The sequence below is a fragment of the Sciurus carolinensis genome, chromosome 7 (assembly GCF_902686445.1).
Source record: "Sciurus carolinensis chromosome 7, mSciCar1.2, whole genome shotgun sequence".
In the NCBI taxonomy this organism is placed as follows: domain Eukaryota; kingdom Metazoa; phylum Chordata; class Mammalia; order Rodentia; family Sciuridae; genus Sciurus; species Sciurus carolinensis.
In genome coordinates this window covers 2,723,058-2,736,388 of record NC_062219.1, presented here as the reverse complement: position 1 = coordinate 2,736,388, position 13,331 = coordinate 2,723,058, and the positions used below count along the sequence as shown (strand labels likewise).

At 52.9% G+C, this 13,331-nt stretch overlaps 1 protein-coding gene across 2 annotated transcripts in view; it reads right to left on the bottom strand.

Annotated features, from left to right (window-relative positions):
• Window positions 1–13,331, bottom strand: part of Rps6ka2 (ribosomal protein S6 kinase A2) — a 240,409-nt gene that overhangs the window by 193,325 nt on the left and 33,753 nt on the right. The window contains exon 1 of one of the 2 annotated variants that reach the window (XM_047557791.1): window positions 50–224. The exons of the other annotated variant lie outside the window; for it this stretch is intronic. Within the exon in view, the coding sequence (XP_047413747.1) occupies window positions 50–100 (51 nt within the window). The 5' untranslated portion in view covers window positions 101–224. Of the gene's footprint in view, window positions 1–49; window positions 225–13,331 lie in introns of those variants that run through there. 2 annotated transcript variants of the gene reach the window in all.

Sequence of the window (13,331 nt, the reverse complement as noted above, 5' to 3'; positions counted from 1 at the left end):
CATCCTAAGCAAAGCCACGGAGGCCGCTAACGACGGCGAGGGTACTTACTAACAGCATCCCATAGAACTTAGAGAAGGCGTGTCGGAGCAGAGAAAGCATGTTCCCTGGGTCAGAAATGACGGCGCTGTGGCCAGGAGCAGCCCCGCTTCACTCTTCAAGCTGGAGAATCTCCCTCCTCGCGTCAGAGAGCGAACCCTCAAGCCGTGTTGACGATCACCCGGGCCAGTTCTCGCTGGGTATCATCTGGAAGTCAGCAGAGGGCAAGGGGCAGTGGCTCGTGGCTCGGATATGGCTGTGCCACTTTTAGCAACTGGCTTAGCCAAACTCTCAGGGTCATTTACTTAATATAGGGCTGCTCTTTCCATTGGGTGGCCGGGTACCAAGGTTGGCCACCTGCCTGTCTTGAAAGAGCCCAACCCCCGAGGGCCACTCACTTCACAAATAAGCGGCAGGGCTGCAGCAGCAGCGGGCCTCTCCCCAGGCACCTCTGGACGTCCAGACGCTCTGCGCTGCTGCCGGGCTGCAGGTCAGCCGGTCAGTGCAAAGCCTTTCTTTCTGTGGCTATCATTACTTATGTGTTTTGCTCTAGAGACGCTATTTTTGTAATTTTAAAACCCTGATTTCTCTGTACCGTGGCAGGCCCTCTACTGAGGAGACCTGAACCTGTGGGAACCTGAGCCACACGCTCAAGGTCAACAGTGGAGCACAAAGCCAGGAGGATCCAGTGCTCCTTATTCTCACACTGCCCCTCCAGGCCACTAAGTCAAGAATGTGCTCCAATCTGTGGCCCACTATCCGACATGTGTCCACACTGAGTGGTTGTCAGACTCCATCTTGCTGAACAACCTGACCACTGGTGTTAGTGAGGTCAGGTGGCTATGGTGGCTTCCCTGTCATTCACTCGCTGCGTCCTTTACAGACACGCTGTCCTTCTCTCTCTGTGCTGGACCCTCACTGAGGATCACCTCAAGTCTGCTGCTCTATGATGGGGTCGTACTGTGTCCTGGCCTTTAAACGGGCGCGGCTCCTCGGTCACCGGTGGCCTCATTTAGATAGAAATCTGTGTCTCCTCCACACCTTGCCCAGAGCCTGAGTGGCCAGAGTAACGGTAACAGTTCTGCTGTGCATCACGGTCAGGTCACACCACATGCCCAGGCAGTGAGGAGGCACCAGGCCCAGCTCTGCCGCCTGCCAGCTCTGCCTCCGGGGGCTGAGGGCTCCGGTGCTGTCCTTTCTTCGTCTTGTGAATGGAAATCCGTGTCCTGGGCTGCTCTCCTCACAGGTGACTGTGGACCCTGGGGCGGTGTGTGTGCCGGGGACAGGGCGCACCCACACGGGCACGCTGTCGTTAGCACTGCTGTGTCTCAAGCTCTAAGTGAGATGGCACGCGGGAGCCTCCCCTGCCTAAAGGGGCGCCGGCTCCCCCTGAGGCTGCCCGAGAGATGCTCTTCTTGCTTGCCTCCCTGGCGGGTTGCGCTGCCCCTTCCTCCGCTCTGCTTTTCAAAACCATCTCTTGGAATCCACGTGTGTGGATGTGGATGTTGAGGAAGCAGCACCCCCACCCTGTCCCTCAGGACCGCGATCCTGGCAGGCTGGGCCCCTGGAGTCTAGCTCTGCCTCCTGCAGGCCCTCTCCTCCCGCTGCAGACGCTCCCTCCCTAGGCTCCTCTCTCCCATGAGCAGCTCTAGCGCTCTCTCCGGAGCCCTCCTCTCCGCAGGTCAAGGATTTTCCTGAAACCAAGCGCCTTCTATTTGGAGGACAAGGAGGCTGCACATGGAGTGTCACCAAAATCCCCAGATGCGTCCCCTCTGGCCGGGGTGCAGCCTGTTCACAGCGATCTCTGTGAAGAAGGCAGGTGAACTCACGCTGGTCACCATGCCGTCACCTGCAGAAGGCTCATCCACACAGCATGTCGGCTGCTCGGGCTGATTGGCCCCCAAGTCCATCAGGAGGGCACCCCTGGCCACATGCCCGATGTGAGCGGCCTTCCGTGTCACATCGTGAGTCACATTGCAGGGTGGCGTCTGCCTGGGGGGGCCGCTGTTTGGGCAGGTGTTCTCTTACGGCAGGTCAATTCCCGTCAGCTGGACTCGGCGTTTCCGTCGGCACGCACACCACCTGCACCGTCAGCCCAGAGAGTCACTTCACCAAGGCGCCACAGGAAGCTCGCCCTCACGGGAGTCAGAGTGCAGGGCCACCCGTTTCCTTTCCTTTCGCTTCATTAAACGCACCTTTTTCTCTCCCTAGGTCTTCCTCTGTGCTTCCAGGTCTCTTCACAGAAGAGAAGCGAGTGCCCACCATGAGAGCCGAGGGCCTTGCTCAGGAGAGTGGGAAGCCGCGGCCACCCTGAAGGCGGCTCAGGGAAGTCAGGGCCCCCACTCGCTTTTCTGCAGCTCAAATGACCTTAAATGAACTTTCTATTTTACAGTGTTAATTTTTCCACTCACAGAAAAAAAAAAAAAGTGACTGATAAAGAGATGGAACACTTTCTTCAGGTGACATTAGTTCTATGAGAATATGTTCAGTTCTTCTCTCCACTGTCTCCAAAAGAACTTCAGTGTGATTCTGGGTATTATTTTAATTTTATAGTAAGAAAGTGGCTCAGGCTGCTCAGAGGTGGCTAAGGGTTCGGACTTTGACTGCAACAGCTGTGACGGTCACATCTGCAAAGACCTGTCCCCACCCCAATAACGGACAACCTCAGCTATACCCCAAATAACAGTGATCTGGAATACCCCCCACTCTTACAAGAAACTCCCAGATAAACCGTAACAAGCCAGGCGTGGTAACAGGCAGCATGCAGCACGGTGAGCCCGGCGCCTCCTACTGAAGCATCCGCAGCACCCACACACCTGCCGGCTGCAGAGCACCGCCCCCCACTGGTGTGCTGCAGCGCAGCCGGGCCGCTGCTTTGTGAAGCACATCTGTAACTTGGAGACCCACTGGGTGTGACTCCAGTGCAAGAGGAGCCAGTTCCGCCACAGCCCGCGGCTCTGGACTTCCGCTCAGCCCTGCAGCTGAACCGGCGTGACACAGGGCCACAGGGCTCACAGGGACATCGGTGGCCTCACAGTCTCTCTCAGTCTTGTCTGGCCTCATGTTCAACCTCGAAAGCATCCACAGGCTCTTCTGGACCTTTCTGCACAGGGAGCCAGCACAGTGCCTGGGAGCCCTCCTCACGGCCTCACTGCCTTCAGGCAAAGCCCACCTGCCCGCGCTCGGCACCTCAGTCCGCCCCTGCCTAGGCTGCCTGCACCTTCCCCGCTGCAGGGAGCTCCCACACACATTTCCTTCACTAGGAATTTAGTGCTCTTCCCAGGCAAGGGTTTTAAGTCATGATCGCTCTTGTTTTGGTGGGTACTCCTGGTCATGAAAGTTCTGGGGTCTGGTGTTCCTTCCCAAGCCCCAGCAGGTCTCTGGCATCTTGAGGAGCACGTGGTACTCTGCTCCCACACTCCTGCACCCCATCCCTCAGCGAGCACAGCAAAGGTGAGACACCTCGTTTGCATTCAGTGGTTCAACAACTGTTATTCTGACTGTGCTGCTAATGTATAGAACCATAATTTATGTCATAAAAATATAGTAGTTTCTTAAAATTTCATGTTCATCATGAAAATTTTGAGGCACTTACAATTATTCATCAACTCAGAAGTGTAGGAGCAATTCCCCATGTGGCGACGTGGTGTTCAGGCCTCGTGGGAAAGGACTTTTGGTTGGGAACGAGCCTGCCAATTTCTTCTGCTACACAGAGCTCTTTTTTTTTTTTTTTTTCCAATTTTATTTGTAGATGGACACGATGCCTTTATTTATTTATTTATTTTTACGTGATGCAGAAGATCGAACTCAGTGCCTCATGCATGCCAGGCAAGTGCTCCACCCCTGAGCCACACCCCAGCCCTACGTTGAGCTCTTTAACCTGGCTGCTCCAGTCTTTTCCCAGATACAGAAGTTATTTTCAACTGTGACTGATCATTGCTTCTGTTTTTGCTCTTCCATTTTGTCCCTAGGAATTCTTAAATTCTCAGGTTCGCACTGACTTCCCGTTGTTCCATGTCATCCGCTTTCTGATGTCCAGGCCTAACACTGAAGCAGATTACTCGGTAGCAGAGGGAGTGACCAGGTGCAATATCCACTCAACATCCCACTGAGTTTGGAACGTCCATGCTCATGGAGCCTGAGCACGTCAATCTGAATATGTCCAAAGTCAATACCTCTGCAGGATTCCCCAGTTCGGTAGAGGGCATCCACCCGGCCATGTAAGCCAAGAAAAGGGGCCCCCTTTCACATTTCCCTGCTTCAGTCCCACACCTGGTTTCACGGAGCATCTTTAATTGACCTGTATTCTCTGATTTGTCCACTCCTCTTTGTTTCCACCACCACTGTCCCAACCCAAGCTGCTTTTGTCCCTCCTGGACCACTGAGACAGCTTCTCCCCTGGCAAAGTGATCTTCGTGAAACACATATCTGAGCATGTCCCCACCCTCTCTGCTCTTCCAGAATATAGCAGTGGAAGAGAGCCTCCTCTGCTTGGTGTGTCACAAAAGCATTCGGCAACATCATATGAAACTTCCGGATCAGAAGCAAAGATGCTCATGGACTTCCCAACTGTCCAACATAGGACCAAAAGTCTATCTAGTATGACAAGATGGAAGGGGTGGGAGGGGAGAAAGGACAGAAAGGACGGACAGAGGGAGGGAGGAAGCAGATATCAGTGGTCTGTGGTCTGAAAAGAGAAGACTGAAAAACAACTTTTTGGCAGATTGCACTGTCCTATACTGGAATAGATGTCCAAGAGAACAGTGCAAATGAAAACCACTGAAAGTTCAGTAATGCTGATGGGTTTAAAACCAGCTTAAAAGCTAACAGCATTTCTCTAAGCTCACGTGTATAGACAAGATGACTGTATTCCCCCTAACTAGCCTGTTAAAACCTGACCCAGAGGCCATGGTGTTGGGGGTGGGGCCTCATGAATGGGAGTGGAGACTTTTGAAAGAGGTCCAGGGAGCTCCCTGACCCTTCTACCAGGAGGACACAGTGAGAAGATGCTCTGTGACCAGGAACCTGGCCCTGGTCAGATGCCAATCTTTGGCACCTCGATCTTGCGCTTCCAATCTCCCGAACTGGAGTGATAAATGTTGCTCCTAAGCCACCCCGTCTGCGATATTTTGTTATGATAACACAAATGGACCAAGGCACCACCCTAACTGAATACAGTTTTAATTAGAGTTGTGTGGTGGATTTTTATTCAAGAACGCTTTCTGTCCATTGAGAGGACCACATGGTTACTATGGTTATCGACAAGAAAAGACAGGCAGCCCAGTTGAAAAATAGATTATGAAAACCGTTTAGAGCAAGAGACATTTAAATGAGTGGCAAATATGTGAAGACTTGCTCAACTCAGGAAACACCAGGAAGGAGATGGAGAGATGGCACCTCCTACCTCGCAGTGTAGAGGGGAACCTGGGTTGGCCGGCACACTGGGCCCTGGGCCCTCTGGAGCGTGAGCAGCTGGCTCTGCTCCACACACCAGAGCAGTGCAAACACGTGTGCCCAGTGTCAGCCCAGGTGCTGGAGCCTCCTGGGCCTCACCACCCCAGCCGCTGGCCTGGTCATCTCCCCAGCGCAAGGGGATACCCCTGAACATAAGGGTAGCGGGTATCTGGGTACAGCTGAAGTTACGGAAGAAAAGTGCAGAAGTGCAGAATAAAGATAAAGGATCATCAGGACAGGGTGGTCCTGGGTGGGCACAGGGTCAGATGAGAAGCCCACTAAACATCGTCCAAGACCTATGAAGACGTTTTCTCTGTCACCGGATCATTATTACGTACCTGGGAGCAGGAATAATTTTTCTTACTAGTATTGTACAACCACAGAAAAGAGGAAGATGTTTTCTAGTATAATTAAATCTTCGTATTCTTATTTACAAGAGGCTCATTGGAAATGCTTGTGTTTTGCTGGATCTGGAAACGTCTGCTTTGGCTCGGTGCATTTCTGCCACTGTGTCCTCGTTCTGGGGGACCATAGGGGTTCGACTTGATATTGGGCATCGTGATGGACTCCTTTCAGGAGTAGTTACTTGGACCCTATAAGGACAATTCTGCACCCTTAGTTTTACCCCTTAGTTAAGCTAAACCAACATGGTGGCACACACCTGTGATCCCGGGAGGCTGAGGCCGCAGGGTCATGAGTTTGAGGCCAGCCTAGGCAATTTAGCAAGACTCTGTCTCAAAATAAAAGACTTTAAAATAGTTATAAAGGGCTGGGATGTAGCCCAGTGGTAGCACGGCCCTGGGTAAAATCCCCAGTGCTAGGAATAGAAAGCAAGTTCAGTCACAGGAATGGCCTTTGTTAGGAGGATGACAAGAACTACAGCTTTCAAAATAATTCAGAATGAAAATCCTGTTCCTTCTTTCCTGACTTATGGCTCTGTCACAAAACCAAGAATGCAGAAGGCACCCAGTGACATCTTCCACATGGAAGGAGCAGCAGGAACGTACCATCGGGAACACACCCTACTGGGCACGTACATGGGCCTCCTCCTCACATGCACCTCTGAACACATGCTAAGGTTTCCACCACTGCGGCTGACTTTCCAAAACAAGAAGACTTGGTCACTTTCAAGTGGAGTCCCGTTTTGAGGGCTGGGCAGTGGTGACTTCAGAATGGGGAATCCTCACTGTCAGCTTTTACGGACAGCACATGATAGGAAGCACAACTGGACCACAGGACTGACCTTTGCTGGGTTTGGGGATGAAATGGAGCTGGGCTCATGGACGGCGGGGGAGTCCAGCCTAACACGGTGGAGCTGGGCTCATGGACAGCGAGGGAGTCCAGTCTAGCATGGTGCTCTGGTAGCTGCTGCTCTGTCCAGGAGCAGAGCAGGACCACACACCGGCCAGGTGAGGGCTCACTTGCATTCCCGACGGCCACTTGCTGTCTGCAGGTCAGTTTCCTCTGCTGACGACAGGGAGCAGGCTGGCCCTGCGCCTCCGCCTTGTCCTGAAGAGGTGAGGTGATAGGAACGCACCGTACCAGTGCAGCCAAGTGTCACTTTTACTAACGGGGGAATAAGAACTGTAGCCGCGGGGACCGGGAAAAAGACAGGACTCACGCTTGAAGATAAACACAAGGAAGAAGAGAGAACGCTTTAGGGCGGCTGCGCGTCCCACCTGGATTTCACGGCACAGGCCACCGGCGTCACTGCTGGATTCTTCACACCATCTGTTTTCACAGGAGTCAGAATCTCAGAGGAAATCGGTCAAGATGTACGGATGGGTTAAAAGGATTGATAAGTATCAAATAAAAGGGAAGAGAGGGATGGAACTAAGTCTGGTGCACTCTTTGGTCGGCTGGACTCCGTCTCTCTGGTCCCAGCCAGCTCCTGATCGACGGGCAGGGCACTCGCTCCTCCCCAGGGTGGCCTTTGTCATGGCCAAGGGGGACGTGGCAGGTAAGTGCTTCTGCTTCTTCATTGCCTCCGACTTGTCTCAGTGAGGACAAATGAGGCGGAAAGTCCACAATGTGCAGAGAACAGCTGTGACCTTCTAAATGGAAGGACATCTTTTAACATTTGCAAGGCTTCAATTTTCACATACCCCAAGTTCTTATTGAGCCAGGATCTTCAATATAAAGTGACATTCAGCCTCCCAAGGGGTACTAATCACACCAGCGTGACTGAGCCTGACCGTGCTCCTGGTCATCACACAGGCCCCTCCCTCCCCTCCTTCCCTGGCTCACAGCTGTGAAAACGTGCACGTCCACAAGAGCCTGCAGGGCTCAATCTCCAACCTCTCAAACGCTCGGGCTAGAGTACTTTTTATGTCCAGCTTTATCTTGAAAGTAACCCTGTAGCCATAACCTGGGGGGCACGTCGTGGCTTCAAACCAGCTACATCTGACAGCACATCCGGTGCTCCGGGCCCAAGACCCTCCCAGCGCTGGCTGGGACTCCTCAGCACACTTTCGGTTCAGTATGTGTACACGTGCGTGCACCCCGTGTGCCCACGTGCCGGCTCTTCATCACCCCTGGAGGGGGGAGCTCCTGGTGGACTGTGGTGCGGCTCCCTGTTCCCCCCAAGTGCAGCTAACACCCCTGCACCTTTCATAGAGGACTGAAAGTGGAGAGAAGAAGGCAGGTTGACAAAGGACTTCGGAGTCCAAGGAAGAGCACAGCTGGGCATTCCTGGGTGTGTTTTCTGTGTCAGATATTGCAGATTTTGAGGCAAAGAAACCAGCACCCAGGAAAGCCAATAGGCATGAATCTTTCCCCCTGCAAAAAGTTCCAAAGAAGCCCCGATAGAGGCCTGCTCTTGAGCCAAAGGACCAGAAAGGGCCAGAGAAACAAGTATGAAATACCCTCTGCTCCAGCAAAACACCACAGAGAAACAGTCACTCCACACCCACAATGCAGTAAGATTGTGTGGAATTCTACCTCACCAGGCTTTCAGGAAGCAACCACACCCCACAGGGCCGTGTCCACTACCTGGTGGACACAGAGGACTTCAAACACTGCCCAGTGGCCATGGGGCCAGTCAGCCTGGGTGCCAGTGTTTGCATGTGGGGAGCTTGAGACTCACCCCACCATGCAGTAGCAACCCCACGCTCCCCTTGCAGGCTGAGGTGGTACCCTGCTTCTCCACCTGAGGGTGTTGGGAGGCTATTATAACACAGGCTCTGAAAGATCCAGCCTCATAACAGCACACCCAGAATGTTCAGCTTTCAATAAGAAACCATTCCTCACACCAAGGACCAGACCTCAAACAGAATGAAAACCAAAATCTAACCCATAGATGCCATCCAAGGTGACAGATGTGATAAAAATACCTGAGAAGCAGCAGAAGAAATACAAATGGTAACAAAGATGTGAGAAATGCAAATTAAAACTACACTTTCATCTCACTCCAATAAGAATGGCAACTTGAAGAATACAAGCAACAATAAGTGTTGGTGAGGATGTGGGGAAAATGAACACTCATTCATTGCTGGTGGGACTGAAAATTGGTGCGACCACTCTGGAAAGCAGTATAGAAAGGTAGAAATGGAACCACCACATGACCCATCTATCCTACTACTCTGTTTATATCCAAAAGATTTAAAATCAGCACACTACAGTGACACAGCCACATCAATGGTTGTCAATATAAAATAGCTAAGCTATGAAACCAACCTAGGTGCTCTTCAACAGTTAATGGATAAAGAAAATGTAACGTGGTATACATGCACTATGCAATGTTACTCGGCTTTAAAGAAGAATGAAATGATGGCATTTGCCAGTAAATGGATGGAACTAGAGAACATCATGCTAAGTGAAATAAGCCAACCCCCAAACACCAAAGGTCAAATGTTTTCTCTGGTATGTGGAAGCTAACCCACATTAAGTGGGGAAAGGGGAAGAAGAGATATTCAGCAGATTAGACAAAGGGGAATGAAGGGAAGGGAGGGGGCATAGGAAAAGAAAAAACAGTGGAATGAATCCAAAATAATTTCTCTGTATACTTATGTGAATATACACAGTGAATTCCACCATCATGGACATCCATAAGAATGGGCTCCTGTCCATGTTTGTACAATTATATAAAAACGTATTCTACTGTCAGGTGTAACTAATAAGAATCAATTAAAAATCACTATAAATAAAATACCTGAGAAGGATTTCAAACCAGCCAGGAATAAAATGCTTCAGCAAGTAATCACGATTAGGCTGGAAAAGAGTGAGGGAAACAGAAAGCTCCAGCCAAGACCCAGGAGGGAGATCTGTGAAACAGAGCAAAGCAACAGAACATTCTCACTCCCAACTGGGAAAAAAGAGCAACATGAGCCCAAGGTGAGCAGGAGGAAGGACTTCAATAAATAGAGGGCAATAGATGCAGAAATCAGTAGATGAGAGCAGAAATCAACAGAACGGACAAGCCTCTAACAAAACTGCTGGGGTGGGAGACATAAATCATCAATATAAGGAGTGAAGTGGGGCCACTCCAGGTTCCTACAGAGGTGAAGTCCTTGTGGTCTGGCTCTTAAATGTCCCCCAAAGGCCATGCAGGGAAGACCTGGCTCCCAGCTGGTGGCACTTTGGGGAACCTTTCAGAGGCAGAGCCTAGCAGAAGGAAGCTGGGCCACTGGGCAAACCTTTGAGGGCATTGGGTCCCCAGCTCTTTCTGCCTCTCTTTGCTTCTCGGCTGCCATCAGGTGAGTACCTTTCTTCCACCCTGGGCTCACCACCATGATGTGCTGTGTCCCCCGGGCCTAAAGCCAGGGGCCAAGTGACCAGGCACTGAAGTCTGTGAGACCATGAGTCACAATCAATCTTTGCTCCCTTTTAGTTGATTTTCCTGCGTATCTTGTCATAGCAACAGAAAGCTGACGAACACAGAAAGGATAAAAAGGGAATCAGGAACCTATCACAGTGGCCCTCTGTGACCCTCAGGCTCTGCCCTCTCCTGTAGCCTGCAAGTTCCATGGCCCCTGGCATGGGTACCCAGCTCTTGGCTGTGCCCTCTGCACTTTCCACGTCTGGCAGCTGCTTGCTGTCCACTCTGCCCAGGATGACAGTGGTCTTCCCTCTTTCCAAGCACTGGGCCCAGACCCACAGGCTGACCTAGTGGCCATGTGGCTTCCTGTAGTCAGAACTACCAAACCCACAGCTGGGTTTCCACATCTGGAAAGATGTGAGGAGGTGCCAGGGGTTTGTTAATGAAATCAGATTTGATTGAACAGAATGAGGGGGAAATAAATCCAAAAGAGCATGAGGAAGACCAAGGAGCAAACCGTCATGAACAACCAGTGGGGCAGCGGTGCCGACGGCTGGCAGGAGCAAGCTCAGTGGCAGCTGCCGGCTTTGCTCTGTCCTTCCAAAGGACCCAGCCAGATATCTGGGTCACAGCCCAGGCAGAAATACAAAGCCATTTACGCGTGATGCAGAGGGGAAACAAAGACGCGAAGCACCCAGCAGTGTCTGAAAGCACAGGGACAGCAGGGACAACAGGGACAACAGGGACAACAGGGACAACAGGGACCAGAGAGGGACTCGCCAGCCACAGCAGCAAAGCTGTCCTGGTCCAGCACAGTCATCCGTTCAGGTTCCCTGGTGCCCCAGTGACGAACGAGACCGACTTTCAAAACATCAGGTGACACCAGAGGCAAAGAAGAAATGAGCCGTGCCTGGGACACCCTGGTGCCACAGGTGACGAGGATGAAACAGGAGGTGGCCAGCGCGGTAGCGCCTCAGACCCCTGAGCCATCGCCCGGCCCTCGACTGCTCTGGTCCCTGCCATCACCCATGTAGACCCTGCCACCACCATTACCCAGCTCAGAGCCTCAGAGCCTCCTGCCTGGACTCCCACAGCGGCCACTCTGTCCCTTCCTGCCTTCAGAACGATCTCACTCTCCCTACCCTGCCCCCTGGTGTCCATTCCCTGACAGGCATCGTGAGGGATCTGTCCTTCCACCACGCCACCTCTGACACCCACATGTCAGCTGTTTGTCCCCAGCCTGCTGCAGCGGGGTGTGCAGGTGGCCTCCCGCTCGCTGGTGTGCGCTACTGGCTCGGATCACGGATCGCACGTCATGTTCTCAGGATAAACGCGCAGAAGCTGTTTGGCTCAGGGCTGAGCCCTGGAATCTCGTTTCCCGTCCTGGGAAGAGTCTGCCATGAGACGGAGGCAGGAGGGAGAGAACGTGGCGTACTGACTAGTCGGACTGAACTGTGACACCACCCCGGAGACGTCACTGTCCTAACCTACAGGACCTGTGAGCATGGCCTTGGGAAAGGGTCTTTCCCGCTAGCTGAAGCCATTAGGGTGGGTCCCAGTCCAACATGGCCAGGGTCCTGCTAAGAGGAGCAGCAAGGAAGGCTGTGTGGAGACAGGTGGAGCCAAGGACTCCAGGATCCCCGGCCACACGGCACGGCAGGGACCAGACCCTCCCTCACAGCCTTCCAGAGCCGGCGCTGCCGCTGCCCTGGATTTCTGGCCCCAGAGTGAGGGTGTGAAAGCTCTGTTGCTGAAGCCACCCGCCCTCCGTGGAGCATCTTCCAGAGGCTCTTCCTGGGGTCTCATGTGCCCCGCCCTGGCTGCAGCAACTTCCGCCCAGCCCCACCCTGCTGTCCCCCTGCGGTAGACCTGCCCAGGACCTGGGGACAGGTCCTCACCAAACCCAGGTGGGCATGGTCCTCACCAGCTCTGTGTTACAAAGGGACAGAGAGATCCATGGGCTCCTCAGCAGAGCTGGACAGTGAGCCAGCTCAGAGGCTGAGGCGAAGGACTGGGCCCAGGGGGAGCTGCCCAGTCGCCTCTGGAAAGGAAGGAGCCGTACCCGGGAGGACCACGTCAGCAGGAACCAGAGAGGAATGAGAACGCTCATCCTGGCACGTTTTAAAATGCGACACTAAAAACTGTGTGAAGGGTAGGTTGATGGACAGAAAAGTCCAAAAGCAGATCCAGGTGCATGCGAGACCTAGAGCAGAAGCCACCTCTGAAGTCAGAAGGGAAATGCTGGGTTGCAACAACAAAGGATCATTTGGGAAAAACACGGTGAGACCCCTTATCATACACCCCATGCCCCACAGAGCCAGGAAAGACAAGAGCGGGCCTGCGAGGAATGAGCACCCAAGCGCCACGGTCAAGTAAGGCCGGGCTTTCCACAGGCCCGGCCCTTCTCAGAGGTGGACTGTGGCCAGGGTACAACTTTTGGGTGTCAAAACACAATAACCAAAATTTCAGTCAGCTGGAAAAAAAACAAAAAATCACTTCTGCAACATGCCAAAGGCTAATGTGCCACAGACAGGGCTTGTGCTAGTTCAGGAGAGAACAGAGAACAGAGGGGGCGTTTGTATACACACAGCAGGCCCTGAGCGGGAGGTCAGGGTCAGCGTGGGCCAAGTGTGGGAGGAGAGCCAGGGCTCCTGTTCCTCACCCTGGGATGGAGGGAAGCAGGTAGGCGAGGCCAGGATCTGAACTTGGCTGAGGCTCTGGTGTAGGGGGAGGAGACATTGTTGTCTAGGAGCAAGGAGCACAGGGTCAGGAAGGGGTTTGTGAAGAAGAGTGGACATCTGGAGTCTTTACCATGAGCCTCCTCCACCGGACTCCAGGAGCAAGACCTACATGAGTCAGGAGGGACCAGGACCAGGACCGCCCTGTGAGGACATGCGATCAGCTCAGCGGCTGGCAGCTTTGCTAAGCACTGCTGGGAGCTTCTCTCCAGCTCCGCCTGGCTGTCCTGAAGGTGTGGAAGCAGCAGCAGGGTTTTGCAGGCTGGAGATATGTAAAAATTCGGGTGCAAAGAGATCAGGGTGTGAACAGAACAGGATTCAGGAGCCCATGCAGCAGAGAGAACCG